This window comes from Etheostoma spectabile, unplaced genomic scaffold, assembly GCF_008692095.1.
Source record: "Etheostoma spectabile isolate EspeVRDwgs_2016 unplaced genomic scaffold, UIUC_Espe_1.0 scaffold512, whole genome shotgun sequence".
NCBI lineage: Eukaryota > Metazoa > Chordata > Actinopteri > Perciformes > Percidae > Etheostoma > Etheostoma spectabile.
In genome coordinates, this window is record NW_022605624.1 from 308922 (window position 1) to 333446 (window position 24525).

General features: G+C 40.0%; 1 protein-coding gene across 2 annotated transcripts in view; it reads right to left on the reverse strand.

Annotated features, from left to right (window-relative positions):
- prrg3 (proline rich and Gla domain 3) overlaps nucleotides 1-17799 on the reverse strand; it is a 62594-nt gene extending 44795 nt beyond the window's left edge. The window contains exons 1-3 of one of the 2 annotated variants that reach the window (XM_032511907.1): nucleotides 17552-17799; nucleotides 5255-5303; nucleotides 2440-2600 (exon numbers count right to left, since the gene is read on the reverse strand). In XM_032511907.1, coding sequence (XP_032367798.1) covers nucleotides 2440-2600; nucleotides 5255-5264 — 171 coding nt within the window. In that variant the 5' untranslated portion in view covers nucleotides 5265-5303; nucleotides 17552-17799. The remainder of the gene's footprint in view (nucleotides 1-2439; nucleotides 2601-5254; nucleotides 5304-17551) is intronic. The other variant, XM_032511906.1, reaches the window with a different exon arrangement.
- Nucleotides 17800-24525: the final 6726 nt, after the last annotated feature.

Below are 24525 nucleotides of genomic sequence, written 5' to 3' on the forward strand. Positions count from 1 at the left end.
ACGAGTAATGCGAGTCAATATCTGTACTCGGATTCAATGAAAGTCTCCATTGCCTGTGTCTCTGCTCTGTGATAGGCTAGTCACAGTACTAGTCACAGCGCCTCTCCAATACACTATTCTGTGATAGGCTAGTCACAGCGCCCCTCCCCACACTGCATTGCTCGTGCTAGGCCTAGTACCCCCACACGCATCCCTCACCCCTCTTCCACTACTAGTCCCCTGTAGATAGGACAGACAGTCACCAGCGCCCCTCCCTACACATACAGATTCCTTCTGTTGTTGTGTCCCACCGGCTGTGCTCACTTACACACACTCAGGACACGGAGAAGTGAACAGCTCTCTTCTCAGGTCCGCGGGGCTTTCCCGTTAACATTTAGGGTTTCTTCAGCTTCAGGTTTGTTTTATACTTCGGTTTGAACTAGTACCTAGTAACCAGGAGACTTCTGGTAACCGTGGGGATTGTTCAGACATAGTGCTTGGTAGAATGCTACTCGGGTTGCATCTCTGCCGTCAGAGTTTTTTTTTTTTTTTTTAAGTGCCTGCTGGCTCTAACCATTTTTTTTGAGTGTCTGAAACTTTCTGTGTTTGATAAAAAAAAAATAAAAGGCAGTTGCAGTATAAATAATATTACAAATTAGTTAACACACACAAACACATTCCAACCCCCCGACCCCCTCTCTCTCTCTGTATCTCTTAATCACTCACAGACACACACACACTCACACATACCTGGTGTGAAAATAAAAAAGAACCAAAAAACCATAAATTATCACACTGTTCATAGAAAAATTAAAAGTTAAAAAAAGAGTTATATTATTGAGTATGAAAACTCTTGTTCATTACATTTTACTTAATAACTGCAACCACATTGTTGTGTTTACTGTTGCAAAACTTATATACTGTATATAGTTTGTTTGTTACCATGACAACACCACTGATCTGAAGCTCAATGCTGATGCTGTCATGTAAATACTTTTCTAATCAGCAATAAATATAACAATTTCTGATCAACCCATATCAATTGCATGCTTAAATAACATACCGGTTAAAGCCCCGCACATTTCAAGACAATCCGACCCAATTCCGGGTTGAATCTGACCACTTCCGGTTTAGGCTCCGCCCAGTCCGAGTACGGATCCGGATACAGATAATTCATGTGGTAAACAGATACAGATACAGATAATGCTGTACTCGCTCATCCCTAGTAACCACAGTTGCAACCGCTTTATCAGCATTGCTAACCCTGTTTACTGAAGTAGCGGAGCAGATGTTACAGAGGAGACGTCTATCTGCCGTCCCCAGTACAGGTAAGCGTTGTTGCTTTTTCTACGGGGGAGCGGTAGAGACAGAGGAAGTGCTGCCCCTGACCATGTGTAGGCGGATTCACAGCAACAGTAGAACTGTATTTAACATGTATTTTACATTTCACATGCATGCCGAACCGTGGTGGTCTGTTACACAACTACTTTATATTCAGTGTACTGATCAATAGAATATGAATTTTAAAATAGTTACGAGAGTAGCGTATGTTAGAGCGAGACTGCCAGGTGCGTTATATGACAGACGTCAGTGAGTGAGTGGTTGAGTGAGAGGAACAAGAGCGAGTGTTAGTTCTATTAAATGAATGAAATCCCTTTGCTTGTAAATGTCTCCTTGTATTTCTTTTTGTGAAAGAAAAACACATTATTTGATACATTTTCATTGCGCCCCTAGCACATGTGCTCTTTAGGAAAAAGGTTTGCATTGTGCCCTGTGAGACACTTCAAATGATACACAATGCAAATGGTGCGTCAATTATTGTTTTCAGTGCATTTGACCTTAAAATCAATGTCCTTCCCCCATCTTTCTGTGAAGAGACAACACTGAATTGAAGCACCTAGTGATGCCTTGTGGGAAGACCCGCCCCTACTCTGCCTCTGATTGGCTGCTACGCTGCTAATGTTAGCCTAGCTATAAAGCTAACCAGGAGCGACTCAGCACAGCAGATAACATTTTTATTGATGAATCAGTGAATAATTGTAGGCCATAATTATGTAGTACAAAAGCCTTGTTTCTTTAGAGCATGGAGATATCAGAGTGAAGTATCAGAGGCAGAGTAGGGTCAGGTCTTCCCACAAAGCATACTGGATAGGCGCAACCACTGATTCGGTTTAGTCGCTCTCCTTCCTTTGTTTGTCGTGTGGCGTAACGCACCCTTGTCATTTGTTACTCCAGATACAAACATAGCAGAATCATTATCACAGAAAAATGACACCACATATAGACCTGAATCTAGATTATGATTGTATTGAATCATGGAGCCCTAGTGTACACGTAAAGGTACTGGCTGTGGTAAGGCCTTTATTACCACAGTTAGTCTCTACTCCACAATCACTATACTAATATCATGCTATTATAACTGATAAATATAATATATTTGAAGAAGTTGCACTGGCTCACCGTTCTCTCTTTGTTCTCAAACACTTCATTTGCTTCTTCAAAGCTGCAGCTCTCCTCACCACATTCCCTCTCAATGTTCCCCTGTCTCAACTCCTCCAGGAAGCCATTAGCCCGCGGAAAACGCTTCAGGACAGAGTGAGCATCCTTGCCATCCAGGAAGGCTACAGAACAAAAATAGGAGAATTAAATAGGTTTTTTTTTAATATCAGATCTTTGTCATCTAAATCTGTACTAGTAAAGGCTAGCTGTGTCATGAAGAATATATTAACCTAAATGAATCCACTCTTCCCAGTCATATTAATACTCATATTCCTCGGGGTCCCAGTTAAGGAGAGCAATGCTGCAGCCATCTTCGACTCAAGCCTATTATAAAGCCTAAACTAAATTATAACTCACTTGAAAGCCTTGTTCTTAGTCTCTTACAGTCAACAAACATTACAGCCAATTCCATTTGTCTGTAATCTGAATTTTATATTCATATATTCATATTTTATTTTAATTCTCTCAGTTTAAAAACTAAATCTGACTAAGTAATTCTTGAAGGTGATTTTGATATTCATGTGGACGTTGATAACGACAGCCTCAGCGTTGCCTTCATGTTACTACTAGATTTAATTAGTTTCAGTCAGATTGTACGTAAACCCACTCACTGTTTTAACCACACCATTGACATTGTCAACAGTGTATGGCATATGACATTGAAATGTAAGAATTAATAGTATTACCATAAAATCCTTATTATCAGGCCATTCTTTAATACATTTTGAATTTGCACATTATTCCCATAAGAAGGCGACAGCTCTTACCAACAAAAGTTCCTGAATCTTCTTGTCTTTCCAGTTACATTTTCGTTGGGGTCACCAGTTTGATAACAAGCTTAACACCAGAATGGTATAGCGAGTTTACCACTAGGCATCGCACTTGTCTCAGCCGCTGTGGAGTGAGACTGATGAGAGTGTAGACTACCGACCACATGGTGCCGGTAATGCGCCTCTATGCCACAAGTTTTTTTTTTCCTGCAGTGAGCTTATAATAACTGCTTTGTGGTACCACTTGGCTCTTTTAGGACTTTTTTATGTATTATAGAGGAAACTTTTAAGAGTAATAAACATTTGCCAGATTTTCTGTTGCAATTTGTGGGAGATTTACAATTTTTTCTCACAAAATGCTGTACTACAGCACATAATGTACTTCCCTGTCCTTCCAGACCATGGTCTAAGAGCCCGCATCAGAGAGCACAGAGTGACAATGCAATTGTGATTAGACTAATCATGCAGCCCTAAACCATAGTAGTTCTATTTCAGACTGCAGCAGAAGCTTGAGCTTCAGAATGCTCTGGGAAATATAACGCTACCACACTATTTGATCAATAAAAGAGCCGAGCTACTGTGAAAAGCTATTTCAATCAGAAAACAGCATTACTATTAAAACGTAGTAGCAGTATTGCTTGCAATACTAGTTGGATTTAGTGCCTCGCCCCTCTAAGCGTAGCTCCCATGACGTCCTACAAAGCCATCACTTGCCATTAGCATCCCATTCACTGCCATTCATTTTGATGTCACTTTGACAGCGAATAACTTTACATCTGAAGCGTTAAAAGACTTTATTTGACCGTTGTTTATTTCTAAAGAAACACAACAATGTATAAAAGGTTCCATTACCTTATACCTCATGTTATGGCTCCGTAGCAGACGTTTTTGTAAAAATAGGCATATAAACGATTGCGTCATAACCACGTGACTTGCTGAAGCATAGTCGCCAAATCACCGTATTATCAGGAGAAGCTCGCAGACAGTTTTGACTTACATCAGCTGTTTAGATGTCATTACTAACGTTAACTAGCATGTTAGTTAACAGTAATTTGCTTGTGTCTATGTTATCTCCTAAAATGTACCTGTGCTCTCCGTCTCTGCTGATTGGGAATGATTGAGATTTCTCTTGGCACAGCTACCAGGAGACTTAAAACTTTCAGACAGGTTGCCGACGTCACATCTACGTCGTCGAGCTCAGTTGGAGGCTGCACAGTAACGCACAGCCATCCCCGGAAAAGAGATTCTATTGTCCTTCACTGGTCTCCGTCCGGAACAACTGTCTATAGATTTAGTGCCATGAAGCCATCGGCACGGGTTGCTAATGTAGGCTACTTTTTAATTTGCCAGAGTTGTCATAATCACAAATGACGGTTCAACCGGTTAGCATAACAAATAGTTGCTAGGTAACAGACCTGGGATGTGTTGAGTTTTGATCACAGCCTGTGGTGGACCAATTTTGAATCAATAAAACTGTTTTTTAATCAATATTTGTACTCAACTCATACCAAACCAACTTTGTGATTTGTGATATTAAGCTAAATAATAAATAAATGTATTCCACAGGAATAAAAAACTGCAAAATCGGCCCCAACATACACATGTCCTCAGCTATATTTTATTGTCTACTTTTATTGTGTACTCTGTTTACAAAAAAAGCATTTTAAATGCTACATTGCTTGTGAGGAAATAAAAGCAGTAACATGTGAACTAGCTTTAAAATAGACTTTTGTTTTTAAGACATTGCTGTGCAGTGGGTTATTTTATGTCCATGTGAAGAGTAGTTCATGTGGATTTCAAAAAGTGACAGATACATATTAAAAGAAACTTAAAAGTGTTAAACTGACAACACATTTCAGTGTGTTTGTGGGTTACATGGTTTCAATTAAAAGGATGGACTGTTTTCTATATTATGGTGTCACCTGTTTGAAATAGCAAGCCAAGCAACAATACAAATATAAAAGTAATTGATCTAAGCTGGATATGTGCGTTTGTTTTGTGCTCACCAGCAGCCATGCTTCTGCCCTGTTACTCACACTCTGACAGACTGCAGACCTACAGGGAGAACACAGCACAACATTAGACATGTAACAGAATCATTTAACAAAGAAACTGGAACAATGTCCGGCAGGGTGATTAGCTTCAAGTGATATTTTCACCATCTGCACATTCAACAATACACTATACACAGGGCTCCAGACTGTCGCAGGGGACAAAAAGGTGAGACTGAGTCAACTTTTTGAGAAATGCAATCCTGTGTCACGCTGTGGTGGCCAATCATGTGCGCTGGATTGGACGAGTTGGCTTGTTTTAAATACAATGATATACAGTAAGATGAGTTTTTTTGCAACCGGCTATAAGTGACCACAATGTCCAGTTAATTTGATTAGTATGAACCGGGCATAACCATATCTTTTTTTTCCAAGGAGCACACCTTGGTTGAAAAATGTAGGAGCGACTAGGTAAGTGTTATTATTGTTGTAGCTAATTTGTACAATAATACAATAGTGTTGAAGTGTAATGTTTTCTATTTTGAAATATTGATAAAAAATTGTCCGTAATGTTGACTAGCCTGACGGCCTAAAGTAGAGTAACAGACCGACCATACGGTTTGGCATGCATGTGAAAGGCGAATTCATTGCAAATGTGTGAAATACATTTATATCATACGTTTTATTGCTGCTGTTACATGAAGGGGCACAACTGAGAGACGGAGAGGGACAACGTCTCCGCATTTTATCAGGGAGTCAGGGCAATGCCACTAAAGCACTCAATGGTGTTAAAAAAACTGTTCAAAAAAACAGGGGAATAACTACACTACTATGAGAAGTTTTAACAGATTATAAAACTCAGTTTAATACTGCTAGACGGCAGCGCAGCCCGCCACAAAGAAGAGCTCCGCGTCCGTCAGCAGCAGTCAGCGGCCAGTCCACAGAGCAGCATGGTCACTGGGAGTCCTGTGAAGCCTGCTCTGCAAACAGAGATACCACCCAGCGCTATACAGGTGCGTTCAGATCCAGTCAAATCAACCTCAGGGAGGCTGGCTGCTGAAAAGACGTTTTGGCGCTAGTGATATTTCTTTAGCACTGGCTAAAACCTCATTTTTTTGAGCCCTGATACAATAATGATACATTTCCTAGGATCTAATCAGCCTGGTTGTCTACATATTAGCTCATACACAGGCTCAAGTCTAAAATCTGTCATTTTAAATTTGGCCTACAACAACAGCCAATAAGCTCAAAGCCTGCCATCAACTTCCATAGTCATGAGAGGTTGAGACAATTCAAGAAAAGTTTTTTGCCTCTGCCCCAGTTCCTTGACTACATCGGCGCCAAGGAAAACACTAACTCCTGGGACGCGTCACAATGTCAGAGCGCACGTAAACAGTCCAATTTGGCAAAACCAAGTTAAAAAAAAAAAATTGTCCTTGGCTTTTTCAGACTCTCATTACTATACCGCCTCCTTACACTGAGACTTCCTTGTTTCCTCTTTTTGTGTTTAGAATTTCAAAAATGGCAGATACGGCTCTCTAAGCTTGTGCTGATTGGCGATTAGATCGTGTATCGACTAATGAAGGACTGATCATTTTTTCCTACGCATATATTAAAGTGATTTTAACTAAGTAAATATCAGAAATATAATATCTACAATCTGCGCCCTACTGTTTATGTTCTGGTGGCGCGGTTAGTCCGCCTGCTGAGTCACATGATCAACACGAAGGATAAGTGAATTTTAAATCTTTAAACGTTAATTACAAAGCGTCTTTTTTCCATGGACTGTGCTTCTTTCGGACAGTCCGCCTGCCTCTCTACTGCCAGGGGACGGGCTCTATATTAGGTCAGCCACACATTGAGTTGGTGAAGCCAGTTTCAGTGATGAAAGTGAAAGCTGCTCCGCATATCCATAATGTAATGTCCAATTAGGTGCTGCAGCCTGTCAGACTAGAAATCAGCAGATTAACCAGTATTGAGCGAGATCGCAGTGACAAAGTGACGCAAATAGAGCTGCAATGTAACCTAAAGGGGCAATTGTGCAGTCTTGATTTCTGTCCACTAAAAGTAAGAGTCTGTTGTCTGACATGTTTTTACAAGTTTGCTCACACTAATACATGTAAAAAGATAGCATTCATTCACTAATATAGTCTAGTAGCCAGCCCATAGAGCCCCATTGTGAACCCGGAAATGTTGAGTACACCAAAGTTTTATTGCAGAAGTGTGAAGTATGGGTCCCCAGTATACGGAAAATGATGGATGCTAATTTGCATATGTTGAGCAATTTGCATAATTAGCATAATTAGCATTATTAGCTTAATCGTCCAGTTTGACTACATATTTTGCACTGTATGGCCAATTTCTACAATATGTAAGTGGTTTTAGAGGTTTTAGAGGATGCTGATTTCTTTTCTGGCATTTTCAGATTTCAAAGAGGTAATTTTAGTACTTATTGTGATTTATTTAGGTAAGTTCCAATTACTCAGGTGTAATTATAGTTTATTTTTATGGTAACACAATCTTACATTTCAGAATCATGTTTTTTGTGAATGTTGATGCATTGTTTTTAGGGTTTAGTTAAGCTGAATCCCCTCCTGACACTTTTGATATCACATGCTTTTGGATAAATGATGAATCTTTGTTCATTAGCAAAATTAGCAGAATTAGCGGAATCGGCCAATCAACAATGATTTTGCACTGTGCCATCAGTTTCTACAATATTGGAATGATTTAGAGGAGTGCTGAATTCTTCTGGCACTTTCAGACTTCAAATGGCAATTCTATAAACAAATTTGGATTAATTTAGACACATTTTATTACTCTGGACAAACGTTTAGGTTATTTTCATGGTAAACACTATAACCTTACATTTCAACTCTTGCTCTTGATGTAAATGTTGATAACCTAAATTTGTTGACATTTTTTGAGGTTAGTCATGTTTTCCTGCAAATAAGATGTGGCAGCTAGCTGTTGTAGTTGTAATAAGTATGTAGTAAAGCAAGGGAGCATAGTCTAGTTTTAAAGTAGTTGAAACATTTATTATTATGGAAAACTTAATCATTAAAGAAAGTAGTTTCACCAAAAAGCATGTCTTCCTTAAACAGAACGCCGGCGTTATTAACTCATAGCCATATCGAACAATTCAATTCAATTTTATTTATAGTATCAATTCATAACAAGAGTTATCTCAAGACACTATACAGATAGACCACACTCCAGAATTTACAAGGACCCAACAGTTCTAGTAGTCTCCTCCAGAGCAAGCAACAGTGCGAGCTAATCACAAACCACCAAAACTTTAAGGAACGATCATTTTTGGTACAACATAACTTAAGTTGTGTGCTCCGCAATAGAGCTTGTTGGTACACGATCTGTCCTGCGCATGTGCAAGATGTTCAAGCATGCGCAGATAATATCATGATGAACGCGGATTTATGACCTTACGATACTGCACAATCTGTTCCCGTAGATAGTTAAAGAAAGTCCGTTCCCCGCCACTGGAAAGCTAATTTTCGTTTAGCTGACAGCTAATTCAGCTAACCACCAGCTGAGACAGCATGTTAAAGACCCTCAAAACTAAAATAACTGTTGAAATATATAACAGCTGTTACGTCAGTTTTACTTTACTTGTGCTTATATAAAATACAATCACTCAATACTTATCTTTATTATTACTGTAAAATCTTAATTTAGCTGTTGCTGCTTTTCGTACTGTTTAGTTTGAATAACGTTATTTTAGGCTTAATCAAACTGTCAGCTAGTGATTAGTCAAAATAGCTGTTAGCTAAATTAGCATCAGCTTACCAGTGGAGGCTAACTGTTCTCTTAGCTAATTCATGGTTCCAGTCTGCCATACCCAGCCACCAGATGTTGTCATTGCATCCCAGCTCATTTATCATGGTTTTGCCATCGTCTGGGACAGGTGGCACATCTTGCAGCCACAGGGGACGTTGGCTTAATTGTTACGACACCCAAACATTTGTCATCTTTGACAGATATTTGCAGGTGTCTGCAAAGGACCTGAAGAGACATAGAAGAAAAGGACAGAGCTCCACAGAGTAGCCTACATGCTCTCATTGACTACACCCTACCTAGTCAACAAAGTCTTGAAAAACAAGCACAACAAACAAGGCTGAGAAAACCCTGTGTACTTTCAATGTAGGAAGTAATATCATGTGGTCAGTAAAGCTGATGAGGCTGCCTTTTGTTAATTCATTGTGAGTCATAGCAGTTTTGCCTAAGGTGGTAGCCAATGTGTGCTTTGTGTAGTGCGGAGGTAGCCCTCTTGGTTAGCCTTGTGTCTGTGGGCTGACTCTTTTGGCCCAGACTCAATTTTAATTCTTGCATTTGGTGGAGTTTTAACTGGGCCCTTGTGGATCTTGCGACGTGGGGACCAACATGGCAGCCATTTGGACGTTGCCCTAGCGACTTACGGGTCTGTCTTGTATGGCATATATAAAGTGTATATTTGCACATAGTTCTTAAAGTCTTAATAGCTAGCCTATTAATATGTACGTACAGTTGCAAGATCAGAAGAAGTTTATTTCAAATACTTGCATTGCTTTTTTCCCCTCCGAAATGCTAAACATTCAGCCAAACAAAGATTCATCATTTATCCAAAAGCTGGATATTCAAAAGTGTCAGGAGGGTTCCAGCTTAACTAAACCCTAAAAACAATGCATCAACATTCACAAAACACCTCATGATTCTGAAATGTAAGATTGGGTTTACCTAAAAATAACCTATAATTACACCTGAAAGTAATTGGAACTTACCTAAATAATCACTAAGTAATAATTACCTCTTTGAAATCTGAAAATGCCAGAAAAGAAATCAGCATCCTCTAAAACCTCTAAAACCACTCACATATTGTAGAAATTGGCCATACAGTGCAAAATATGTAGTCAAACTGGACGATTAAGCTAATAATGCTAATTATGCTAATTATGCAAATTGCTCAACATATGCAAATTAGCATCCGTCATTTTCCGTATACTGGGGACCCATACTTCACACTTCTGCAATAAAACTTTGGTGTACTCAACATTTCCGGGTTCACCGAGTTGGCTACTAGATTTAATAGACTGAAAATTTCAAACAAGAATAGCCCTATTAGCGTCCGGGTGGCTCAGTGGGTAGAGGCGCACATTTTGAGTTTTATGCCTCGATGCAGAGGTTCAGGGATCAAATCCGATGTGCGATGATTTCCTGCATGTCTTCCCCATCTCTCTCCCCTTTCTCACCTAGCTTTTCTTTCACATAAAGGTGGAAAAGCCCAAAAATATAAACATTAAAACCAAAATAGCCATATTAGGTATAAATTAATTGGATTTTCTTTATTTGAAAGTCTGGCTCCCGGAGTGTCTGCTTAGAAAAATTGTGGCCCTTGGAAAAATGTGTTGACTCCTGCACTGCAGTGACAAATGATTAGCATCTAAGCTGCCTACCAGGCGCAAAACAACAGGTTTTGTGGCATTTCTAATTTTTGTCTAGTACTAGCAACCCGTAGGACAACGTATGTAGGACACTGGCTAAATGTATACATCTAATAAACTCATACGGGCTAATTAGGTGTATAGAAGCTAGTTGCTAGTCTGGGCTGTGAACATTAGGTGTATAGAAGCTAGCTGCTAGTCTGGGCTGTACTCAGTAGGGCGCATTAGGTGTATTAGAAGCTAGTTGCTAGTCTGGGCTGTGAACATTAGGTGTATAGAAGCTAGCTGTAGTCTGGGATGTGAACATTATGGTGTGTAGATGCTAGTGCTAGTCTGGGCTGTGAACATTAGGTGTATAGAAGCTAGCTGTAGTTGGGCTGTGAACATTAGCTGTGTAGATGTAGCTGCTGTCTGGCTGTGAACATTAGGTGTGTAGATGCTAGTGCTAGTCTGGCTGTGAACATTAGGTGTATAGAAGCTAGCTGCTAGTCTGGGCTGGTGAACATTAGTGTGTAGATGCTAGTGCTAGTCGGGGCTGTGAACATTAGGTGTATAGAAGCTAGCTGCTAGTCTGGGCTGTGAAAAGTGATGGTAGTGGCTAGTGTAGTCTGGGCTGTGACATTAGGTGTATAGAAGCTAGCTGCTAGTCTGGGCTGTGAACATTAGCTGTGTAGATGCTAGCTGCTAGTCTGGGCTGTGAACATTAGGTGTATAGAAGCTAGCTGCTAGTCTGGGCTGTGAACATTAGGTGTATAGAAGCTAGCTGCTAGTCTGGGCTGTGAACATTAGGTGTATAGAAGCTAGCTGCTAGTCTGGGCTGTGAACATTAGCTGTGTAGATGCTAGCTGCTAGTCTGGGCTGTGAACATTAGGTGTGTAGAAGCTAGCTGCTAGTCTGGACTATGAACATTAGGTGTGTAGATGCTAGGGTTATTCTGGTGTGAACAGGTGTGTAGGTGCTAGCTGCTACTCTGGGCTGTGAACCTTAGGTGTGTAGATGCTAGCTGTTACTCTGGGGCTGTGAACATTAGGTGTGTAGGTGCTAGCTGCTAGTCTGGGCTGTGAACATAGGTGTGTAGGTGCTAGCTGCTACTTGGGCTGTGAAAATTAGGTGTGTAGGGTAGCTGTTACTGGGCTGTGAACATTAGGTGTGTAGGTGTAGTGCTGTCTGGGCTGTGAACTTAGGTGTGTAGATGCTAGCTGTAGTCTGGGCTGTGAACATTAGGTGTGTGAGGTGCTAGCTGCTACTCTGGGCGTGAACATAGCGTGTAGATGCCAGCTGCTAGTCTGGGCTGTGAACATTAGGTGTGTAGGTGCTAGCGCTACTCTGGCTGTGAACATTTGGTGTGTAGGTGTTAGCTGCTACTCGGGCTGTGAACATAGGTGTGTGGAGCTAGCTGCTACATGGGCTGTGAACATTAGGTGTGTAGATACTAGCTGCTACTCTGGGCTGTGAACATTAGGTGTGTAGGTGCTAGCGGTTACTCTGGGCTGTGAACATTAGGTGTGTAGGTGCTAGCTGCTAGTCTGGGCTGTGAACATTAGGTGTGTAGATGCTAGCTGTTACTCTGGGCTGTGAACATTAGGTGTGTAGGTGCTAGCTGCTAGTCTGGGCTGTGAACATTAGGTGTGTAGGTGCTAGCTGCTACTCTGGGCTGTGAACATTAGGTGTGTAGGATGCTAGCTGCTACTCTGGGCTGTGAACATTAGGTGTGTAGGTGCTAGCTGCTACTCTGGGCTGTGAACATTAGTGTGTAGGTGCTAGCTGCTACTCTGGGCTGTGAACATTAGGTGTGTGGAAGATAGCTGCTAATCTGGGCTGTGAACATTAGGTGTATAGAAGCTAGCTGCTACTCTGGGCTGTGAACTTAGAGTGTAGATGCTAGCAGTACTCTGGGCTGTGAAATGGTGTGTAGATGCTAGCTGTTACTCTGGGCTGTGAACATTAGGTGTGTAGGTGTAGCTGCTACTCTGGGCTGTGAACATTAGGTGTGAGATGCTAGCTGTTACTTGGGCTGTGAAATTAGGTGTGTAGGTGCTAGCGTGTAGTCTGGGCTGTGAACATTAGTGTGTAGGTGCTAGCTGTACTCTGGGCTGTAACATTAGGTGTGTAGATGCTAGCTGCTAGTCTGGGCTGTGAACATTAGGTGTGTAGGTGCTAGCTGCTACTCGGGGCGTGAACATTAGGTGTGTAGGTGCTAGCTGCTACTCTGGGCTGTGAATATTAGCGTGTAGATGCTAGCTGCTAGTCTGGGCTGTGAACATTAGGTGTGTAGGTGCTAGCTGCTACTCTGGCGTGAACATTTAGTGTGTAGGTGCTAGCTGCTACTCTGGGCTGTGACATTAGGTGTGGGGAAGATAGCTGTAATCTGGGCTGTGAACATAGGTGTATAGAAGCTAGCTGTACTATGGGCTGTGAACATTAGCGTGTAGATGCTAGCAGCTACTCTGGGCTGTGAACATTGGTGTGTAGACACTAATGGTAGGTGGCTCAACCCCGGGCAAAAGTAAAACGCCAAGACCACTACCAGGATGTCAGAAAACTCCTTCCCCCCAGACTGATAAGGACGTTGTGTGCAACATGGCAAGCATATCTGATATGTGCGCGGCCTTGCGAGGACTAGGATACTAATGACTCTTCAAGACAAGCCGGGCCCTGTGGATTCAATCTTCCTCAATTTCTGTTGTGATAGGTAATAGGAAAAGAATGGTGAATAAGCACTTAACTGCAAACTTAGCAAATTTAGCATCCATTCGTCAGCTACAGCCTGTCCCAAAAAATGAAAAAACACTAACACTAGCCTTACTAAACGTCCGGTTTGGCAGGAAAATCATTTTTAATCAATGATTTTATTACTAAGCACAATCTAGATTTTATGTTTTAACTGAAACCTGGTTAGACCAAATAACAGCGCTGCTGTTTCATCGAGTCAGCCTCCCTAACTCAGTTTTATGAGTGAGATAGAGTGAATAAGAAAGGAGGTGGAGTCGCCATTTTGTTTAATGACTCATTCCACTGTACGCAATATGTTGTGGAAATTTTGTTTCTTTTGATATGTTGCTCTTCAATTAAGATCTTCCCCTCAGCGATGTTTCTAAATATACAGGACTAAATATTCGCAACCTTCTGATGACTTCACTGAATTGCTGTCTATATCTGCATTAACTTTGATGTGTAATCATTGCGGTGATTTTAACATTCATGTTGACAGCCCCAGGACAGGGGGACAAAAGAGCTGTGTTGTGTTTTTGAGAACTATGGACTGACTCAGCTGTGATGGAGCCCACCACATAAGGGGCACACTCTGGACTTGATGTCCAAAGGTCTGAACTTTCCAAGGTTGTGGTGACTGACGTTGCTCTCTCAGATCATTCCTGTGGTTTCTTTAACGGCACTATCTCTGTGCCCAAAAGTGTCAAACAAAGATAATCAGAAAACGGTATATCACTGAAAAACACAGTGACACATTTATACAGCTTTTTTCCTCCACACCAGCCCTCTCTGGGCTTCAGTCACTGAGCTTGTAGATAATTCAACTGTAAAATACAAATGTTATTGATGCCATTGCTCCCAAAGGTCAAAGTTGTCTCTGGTAAGAAAAGATCTCATGGAGAAATGTCCTACGGTGAGAACAGAAAAAAGAGAGTGTAGGAAAGCTGAACGAAGGTGGCGAGAAAAACAAATCTCCGGTCCATTATAAATCCTAAAGAGAGACTTCGCATTTATAATTTGGAACGAGGAATGCAAGAAGGTCCTTTTTCTCTGATATTATCTCGAAACAATAATAATTCACGTGCTTTTTGCTACTGTTGATAGGTTAACAAACCCTCCAGTACCAGTAGCATCTGAACTTTATCTACCAAGGCTGCAATGACTTTGCTCTCTTCAAAGACAAAATTCAAAGATTAGACAAACAGTCAGTGCCTCCATATCAAGTTCAGGAATGTGTGTCCCAGTGTTCAAGCAAAATAGTTCCAATATGACAGAATTTCACACGATCAACCATACAAACCTGGAGGACATTATTCAACATCTGGAAAACCTCGACCTGTTGCCTTGATGTCTACCAACGGGACTTTTCAAAAAGTTTCCAATTGTTTGACTTGATCTTCACAGATTGTGAACATCTCTTCTTTCAGGAATCTTTCCACAGGCCCTGAAAACTGCAGTAATCAAGCCACTCTTAAAAAAGAACAACTAGACAAGTCACTAATGGCAACTATAGGCCAATATCAACCTTCCGTTTTTAAGTAAAATCATTGAAAAAGTAGTCTTTCAACAACTCAACCATTTCTTGTCACTAAGCAACAGTTTTGATACCTTTCAGTCGGGTTTCCGACACCAACCACAGCACTGAAAGGCTCTTGTCAAAGTCTTAATGACATCCACCTTAACACAGATAATGGCAAAATTTCAATCTTAGTATTACTTGATCTCAGTGCTGCATTTGACACGGTCGACCACGACATAATACTAGACCGATTGGAAAACTGCGTTGGCCTTTCTGGCTAGTACTAAACTGGTTTGAATCTACCTAAAGAATAGGGATTACTTTGTGTTATAGGTAAATGCATCTGAGCGTACAAATATGACGTGCGGAGTTCCGCAAGGCTCCATTCTGGGGCCTCTTCTGTTTAACATCTACATGCTTCCACTGGCTCAGATTATGGAGAAAAACAAAATAAGTTACCAGTTAGCGGACGACACACAAATTTACTAACCTTATCGCCAGGGGACTATAGTCCAATACAAAAACTGATAAGTGCATCGAACAAATTAACGGCTGGATGTGCCAGAACTTTCGAAATTAAATGAAGGAAAAACTGAGGTGGTGTTTTGGAGCAAGAGAGGAACGATTAAAAGTCTGCGCTCAGCTTCAACAAACAATGTTAAAAACAACAGAAAAAGCCAGAAATCTTGGTGTAGTCATGGACTCAGACCTGAACTTTAACAGCCACATTAAGACAATTACAAAGTCAGCCTACTATCACCTTAAGAACATATCAAGGGTTAAAGGACTTATGTGTCAACAGGATTTGGAAAAACTTGTCCATGCCTTTATCTTCAGTAGACTTGACTACTGTAACGGGGTCTTTACAGGTCTCCCTAAAAAATCAATCAGACAGCTGCAGCTGATTCAGAACGCTGCTGCTCGAGTCCTCACTAAGACCAAGAGACTGGATCACATCACTCCAGTTCTGAAGTCTTTACACTGGCTTCCTGTGTCTCAAAGAATTGATTTCAAAGTACTCTTGCTAGTTTATAAATCACTTAACGGTTTAGGTCCAAAATATATTGCTGATCTGCTACTACACTATGAACCACCCAGACCTCTCAGGTCATCTGGGACAGGTCTGCTTTCTGTCCCCAGAGTCGAACTAAACAGGGTGAAGCAGCTTCAGTTTCTATGTCCTCATATCTGGAATAACTCCCAGAAACCTGTAGATCCGCTGCTACTCTCAGTTCTTTTAAATCAAGGCTGAAGACCTTTCTATTTGATGCTGCCTTTCTTAAATGACTAATCATTTCTTTATTAATCTTATGCTGCACTGTAAATTTTATTCTTGTGTTTTATGTTCTCTTGTTTTTAACTGTCTATTCATGTGTTTTACGGTTTTTAATGCTTGTGATTTTTAACTTTTTTACTGTGTTTATCTTGTTTAACTGATTTTGTGTAAAGCACTTTGAATTGCCTTGTGCTGAAAGTGCTATACAAATAAAGCTGCCTTGCCTTGCCTTGCCTTGCCTGCCTTGTAGATGCTAGCTGTTACTCTGGGCTGTGAACATTAGGTGTGTAGGTGCTAGCTGCTACTCTGGGCTGTGAACATTAGGTGTGTAGATGCTAGCTGTTACTCTGGGCTGTGAACATTAGGTGTGTAGATGCTAGCTGCTAGTCTGGGCTGTGAACATTAGGTGTGTAGGTGCTAGCTGCTACTCTGGGCTGAGAACATTAGGTGTCTAGAAGCTGTATATCCGTTTGTATATATTTTTCTTTAGTTAAAAACAAAATAGTTTTGGATTATAAACCCCTTACCCTCTTTTCACTACATGGGAGAGATCCCCCCACCCTGTTTTACAGTTGTTTAAAAAAAAAAAATGTAAAGTAACTTTTACGTAAAGTAGCTACATTTAAAATATTACTTTTACTTGAGTCATTTTTCAGATAGGTATTTTTACTTGTACTTGAGTACAATATTGTAGTACTTTTTCCACCTCTGCTTATGTATTATTATCATCATTTCAGTTTAGGCTATTATTTGGGGTAACTGACTGACCCCAAATGTGTTTTTTCTGACATGTATCACCTAGGAAACAGCCCTTGTTTAGGCAAATGTTACATTTGTCTCACTTTTTTTTTTCATTTCGCCCTACCTCTGGCAAGTATAGGCTCTATAAATATTTATGGAGAGGGATGGGGTGTGGGGTTTCCATAGTAACTGAGACCAAGATAGGGGAGGCTCTGAATCCAGACCAACTTATTGAGTAATGAGCGAGACCCTGTTTTAAACGAGATATATACAATATTAAAGACACGTTGGTTGTGTCCTGGAATAATAGGCACATTTGACAAACACAAGCACACGGGTAAGGCAATGTTTTTACATCCGCAAGCCAAAATACTGTAGATATAGTCCGGCTAAAATGCCCCAATACACAAACAGGTGTTTTTAATAGATAGAGAGAAACAGTCGCTAATGTCTCAACGCCTTCTCGTTCTGTAACGCGAACCACATAAAAAAATCATCAAGTCTTATGTTTCTTGTAATTTTCCCCCGACACATTACGTCTCTATCGTACCCACAGTGAGAATAATTGTGTAGCTAGCGGTTTAATGCCGTCTCTACTCTAAGGGAGGGAAACACAAAATCGTTCTTACCTTCATTCCGCTTGATGAACGCCTTTCCCCCCATCTCCAAGTCTAGGGAACTCCCACACATAGATTGCTCATATTAACAAATAAACAGTCTCTGCTCCCACACGAGTGAAAAAACCGGGATTGACGTATCTGCTAGCTAGCTAATAGAAGAGGAGGAATCCCTGCGACTGGCCAATCACAGCCCTAATGAGCATCGAGTGACAAAGGGGGAAGGGGCGGGGAAATACTCTACTGTAAAGAAAGAGAAAAATAGAGAAGCAGTGGATGTTAAAGGTGTAGGTTGGTTGCACGGGCGCTGGGTTTTTTTTAGATCGGATTTTTGATTCGCCAACGGGCGACAGAGTAAAATCTTGGAAATACGTCCCAGATTTTTCGCTCTGTAGACAAACTGTGCCCTTGCGTGGCATGTGTGTAGCCCACCATACAGAGATAGATACAACTTCACAAAGCCACACCTTGCACTGAAATACTCAGCTTCCCAACATTCTCAGTGCAGGTCTGACAGGCGCTCCCAATGTATATTTATTTCACAAAATCTGATTGGTTGTGACGAATGGCAGGATAGATGCCCTTCTAGATATTGGCTACTTTTTATCAGAGTAATAACATTTAGTTTGACTTTATTGACTCCAATACTTTAATAGACAGGTCATCTCGAGAGACAGGAATCTAGATGTTAGTCAGTTTTCGTGGAGTTGAAAATCTAGAATAGGTTTATGCCTGGGAACACTGATGTGTTATTAGCAGCCTACTCCCTTAAAAGATCATTGTTTAATTGATCTTAATGGACCCAGGAAATAGGACTATAGGGGTGGTGATGGCGCAGTGGAGATGACACATGCCTCTGGTGTGGGTTTTATTCCCATTATTTTGTTTGATACATCAACAAATGTGTCCCTGAGCAAGACAATTAACCCCTAGTTGCTCCAGCAACCTCTGACATTTATTGCAATTGTAAGTCGCTTTGGATAAAAGCATCAGCTAAATGACATGTAATGTAATAAATATAAAAAAGATTACTGGAAGTTGAATGCAGATCTCTATGATACACTGCAAGTATTAATGCTTAATTCAGATTTTTTTGCTCAGATTAAATTTTTTGTTTGGCTGTTCACATTATATTTTAAAATGTGGCCTATATCAGATTCCAATGTGAACTGTTTGCGGTTTTGAACTGACCCGCATGTGCAAAAGAACAATAACAATGATATCAGATACAGCCCACTGTTGCACTACAGTTTCAAAATGTCCGTGTAATGGCAGCCGGCACGTTAATGAGCAGATGCTGAAGAGGAAAAGAAGCTATTAGCTATTAGCTATTTTGGCCTTTTGCAAGATTATAGCTGCGCTGCAAATTCACCACAGAGATCTGTGTAATCAGACGACCGATTTGCATGTCAGGACATCGCCGCAGATCCCTGATGCCTTTTACGTGAGCAGATCCCATGGCGACGCGTTGGTTGTTCACACTGCAGCCGCATTGAAAAATATAAGACCTGGGTCTGATTCAGGACCAACAGACGAGTAACTATTGGTAAGCAGGGTACGCGGTTTCTTATGGGCCCGGACAAATCAGGGGCCCACATGACTGGAAGATAGTGTTTGATGGCCGGGACCCCCTATCGCATTTTCATTACTCGCCACACTTCCAGCAGTCCCACGTGCACTCTGAGAGCCACTGACCAAGCGGGGGTAAAAAGATCGGGTCAAATTCATTTCCTTGTTTGTGCTATGAAGACGAGACGTGTGTGACTCAAACAGCTCACAGTTACCAACAAAACGTACAGCGAAAGACGGTGCAAGACATTTCAGACCGTCCTGCCAACATGTAACACATTTTAACATCAATGTACGCGGTAACGATTTTTCACTATTATGTCACTGAAGCGGCTGCTGTTTCAATCTGATGGCTCTGCAGCGAGCGGGGCTGCTGCTCAGTTCCCCCCACGATTGACGTGCACACACACACTCACACTTACACACACACACACACACACACGGTGGGTGCAAGAAAAACTGCAGATGAGACGTACAGACCTAAATTGAGGACAACTACGCTTGTTATTGTAAGTGCAATGATAAGTTAAAGTCCAATAAACCGTATAAATGTGTGTCCCAGCCCAGGTTAGGAAATTAACAATGTAAAGATCAAAAAGCCACTGACAGATATTTTCATATTTGATTGATTTAATAACTTAGTATTTTTTTGTTTTAAATCCACCAGCCATTGTCATATTACACCAACATTTTCAGCATCCTGAGCGTTTTTAGTAAGGTTCCTAAATCTCAGCCCAGAGTAATTCATTAAAAGAGCATTTAAAGATCACTGTGAGTCTGAGATTCAAATAGCAAAATTAGTGAATGCGGTTAAAGGAATGCGTCACCTTTTGTTGAAATAGGGCTTATCACGGTCTCTCCTAACTGTAGATAGGTGGGCCAACGCATTTTTTTGTCTCAGTGCATGCACTGCTTTAGTCCGGTGCAACACCGGTGTCACTCCCCAATGTATGACATGTTGACTATTTAAATCTGAGCATGCATGACTCAAATCTGCACTCAATTTACATCGGGGAGTGACAAGCGGCCGTGCCACTTCTAGTTGGCTTAGCGTAGTGAATGGAAGCACTGTCCCAAGTCAATATCTGCTTACAGAATAGTAAAACTCCTAAATAGCTGGCTTCAGATGGATTTGCATCTTTGGACACATTTACAAAAATGGAAAATGTATCTAAACTTATATATCCATCTTATTCATTGGATATTTCTGATTAATCAAGAAATGCTATGTTTAAATATGTTGAGGAAGGCGGTCTGAATGCAATTGGCTTTGATCCAGTGAATGGTACCATCAAATTAAAATGATTACAATATTTCCTTAGGAAAGGTGAAAGCTTTTGGACTGATTTTCCATCCAAGATATTAAGGAATTTTGGTGGTATTGATTTTATATTAAGATGTGACTTTGATGTTTCTAAATTACATGTCAAGTTATTTGCTATTCATCCATTATCCATTAATATAAACTGACACAATCATAATTTCACCCAACACACAATCCCAATTTGGAATAACATTAATAAAGAGAAAATCCTTCTTTTACAAAGAATGGATGAAGAAAGCTATCTGGTCCATCCTTAGACAATTCTGCTAATGTTTTAACATACTCTGTTGCTATGCTTTCACTGAAAAATACAATCTTGTTCGAACTATTCAGCAAGTTAACACAGTGATAAAGGCAATCCTGCTAGCAATGATTTTATTGATGATGACTTATTCTGTGGTTACTCAACAAATGGCTTCATTAGTCATAGATGGATGTAGCTGGTTAGACAAAAAATCCCAAACATTTTATTAAGGACTAATCTTACCTCATTTTAAGAGAATACACATGTTACAAGACTTTTTCTAATACCTCTGTAGTAAAGATAAGTACCAGTAACCTCTCTTTTCCAGTTCCACCTAAAACTAAAGAAGTTAACTTTAAAATGATGAAGGAGATTTACCGTGTAATGACTTCTTGCATCAAAGGTTGAACCTGGACTTGAATGTTTAATTGTAACTCAGACATTAAAACAATGGAAGATCTTAGTGAATTTATAAGAGCTTTTCAATACTCGTTGACTTGTATTTATTTTGACTTCATTTGATTTTTTGATCGTTTTTAACATATAAAAGGGAAGACAAGACAGCACAACAGTTTAACTATCTTGGCAAACCTTTTTATGCATAAATGTTGGTTATTCAACTCTATTCCTATATTTGCTGTATACCTTAACGAAATAATGCTGTACAAGAATGTCAAATGTTGTAACACTCAGAACACTTTATGAATATCAATGTACCTAAATTATTTATATGTAAAATAATAATTCACATTGCTAACAGTATGAATACTTTTTTTGTGTTATTAGTGTGTTATTAGTGTGTAAAGGCTTTGGTGCTTACATTCGTCAATAGGAGGCCCAACTAGGTCCACAAACAACAGTATGTATGGCTTGTAGTAGGTCTTACAGTCAGTGTCATTATATGCAGAAAAGCCCCTCTCCCAACAAGTGGAAACATTTTCTGAAAAATGAAGCTAATGTGGAAATGGCAAAAGCTGCCGTTCATTGAGTAGCCATTTGAGGCTGTCTGTTAAAATGTCCAACCTTACAGCAGAATTAAACATGTATACAGCCTGGTACAAAATGAATTCTAAAGTTCTGCATAATTAATAATAATTAAGCATTCTGTACTGAATATCCTGGGACATTTGAAAATCAAAACTCAACACTGTTATATTTAAAATCTCGACAAAGGAAGCAGAAATAGACCTTTAGCTTCTGAAATAATAATAATATAATTAAAAATTAGACTGCAGTTCCTCGAGCAGTACACTTACAAAGGAACAGCAGCTTTGCTCTCTGATTTTTCTAACATAGCTAATAGGGCAGATCAATTAGAAAGCATGTAGCTCTAACAAAACAACAAAAAAACAACAACATCACTCTATTCAGTGCACATTTAAAGGAATGACATGTTAACTGCAGAGATGTTAAGCAACAAAGTACAAATACTTTGTTACTGTATTCAAGTAGATATTATGTATCATAACGTGTCGGATGACGCATAGTGTTAAATGATAATGAGCTCCACCCCGTCTTTTCCAAGGCCAATACATTTGGACTGTTATCACCCAATCAGTAAAGAACAAAAACAGACCACTTGAATCCAACGCTCGGTGGATTTGGGAGAGGTTTTTCTCTTTTCCTACAGTCTGTTTTTCTATTAGCAGGCTATGACCATCAGTAAACTGAAATTGTAGGCAGATAAACTGTATTGTGTTTTCATTGAACAGGTTATTTGTGAAAGGTTTGCTGCAGACACAATTAACTAACGGCCACTGACATTTTACTAACTCGTTCTTGGTAAAAAATAAGTGTACTAACCTCCAAAAATTAAAACCACAGACTTTCATCTTGCAAAATGAATGGGCTAGTTTTTTGAATTGAGATCACTGTATTGTAGCTACATATTAAGTTAAATGTTGGTGTTTCCCCTATCTTTATTAACAAAATAGAACCAATCCATTTTATTTGAAGAGCACAATCCAAACATAATGCAAGATATCCACTAGGGGGCACTCACACACTACCAATACATTAGACGTTTTAAGGACTTGACTACAGTACACATGCATTCTTGTGTATTTTAATTTCTAGAGAAATTTGTTTTTTCCCAGGCTTTAAAAACTTAAAGTGTATACATCCATACATATTTCAGAATGCATGTGTTGCTCTAAGCAGGAGGTATATTGCCTGGCATAAACTCCCACAAAAAAATTCAAAATACACTACTCAATTAGCAGAGATGGGAAGTAACAAAGTACAAATAGTTTGTTACTTTACTCAAGTAGATTATTGATATTTTTACTTAACTTTACTATTTTATTTGGTGGCAATTTTTTACTTTTACTCCTTACACAAATATCTGTACTTTCTACTCCAAATGTGAGCCGAGCTAGGCGTAGATGATTTGAAACAGGGCCAACAAGGCCACCTAGGTTAACACAAAGGCCTAGGACCTTTTAAAACTACCCAAGTTCAAATTTAAGATTATAATTAAGGTAAAAAAGGTCCTTATATCGGGGGAGAGCAGTAAAACCAGTGGTGCTTAAAACAGTGAGTAGGCTACACAAGTTGGAGGGATAACAGTGTTTATTTTAAGGGGAATAAAACACTAAAAGTTCCTCACTAAAAGCAATAAAAAGCAAAAGCACAACCAACTAAAATCAAGCTAACACAGGGCAGAAGAATAGGAGTGGGAGGTTAAAACGTCAGTCCATGGATCTCCGCTGGCAACCAGCATAGTCTCGCCTGGCTCCTCTCCTCGGGCAAAGCCTGCAGACGCAAACTTAGGGCCTTTACACCACCCCAGCTTTATATACTACACGTTATGCATTACGACAAACATTGGTCTGAAAAGAGACTTACGCTGAAGTTTCACCTTCTCCCAACTGTAGCCACTGGCAGTCGGTGTTTGCGTTTTCCTCTGTGCATTCTCAGACCTCCTCCAGAGCGAGGATGTCCATCTCTCTCGGTCCGCTCCATTCTCGTTGTTTTGCAAAAAAAGTTTATCCTTATATCCTCTGCCGTGCCGGTCAATCACCTTTTTTGGTCCCAAGGTGCAAACCCTTAAACATGATTAGGCTGCATGACCCAAGGTGGAAGTAAAACCAACATTTAAAAACACACACACACAACATTTAAAAATAAAAGCATGCAGTAAAGTAAGATAAAAACACAACAAATACTAAAAAACAAATACCAAATGTAAAAGCATGTTTAAAGAAAATCCACTTCCGCCCCATGACACTTACATTTTACAAAACTGGCTCGTTACTTTAGTTTTATAGAAGAGGTCGTTATGTCGGAGAATAGCACGAACATGGCACGCATCAAAAAATAATTTCATCGTTTTTATTGAATATGTCATCAATATCATATTCAATCTAATTGGATGGAAATATACAGTACGTTGCACTTGACACACCACTAATACGGCTTGACAGATTCGGCAGCATTCTGTATTCATTTGCGAAACCATTACGGCTTGATGGCGGTAATGTTAGCACATGGATGGAAGGGGACATAATTGAAAAAGAAGAATACTGAGATCCCAGAGATTCAACAGACAAGCAGCAAGACATTCACGATCGTCCTCGGCCTTATCTGAGAGAGATGTTGAAATAGTAGGCATCGAGAATGAACTTCTTAATTAATGTATGTTTAGTAATTTATATTTAATCCTTTATTTTCTTTCCAGAAGCCACATCTGAGCACACACACATACATGTAGATTCCTTTAAATGTTAAGGCGAAGATTAAAAAAGAGAAACTGGATCTGTGAATTCTCTCAGTATCACAACTGAATTCATATCTAGCTTCTTAGTTAGAATGCTATTAACCTATAGTCCCAGTCTCTGTCACAGTAAT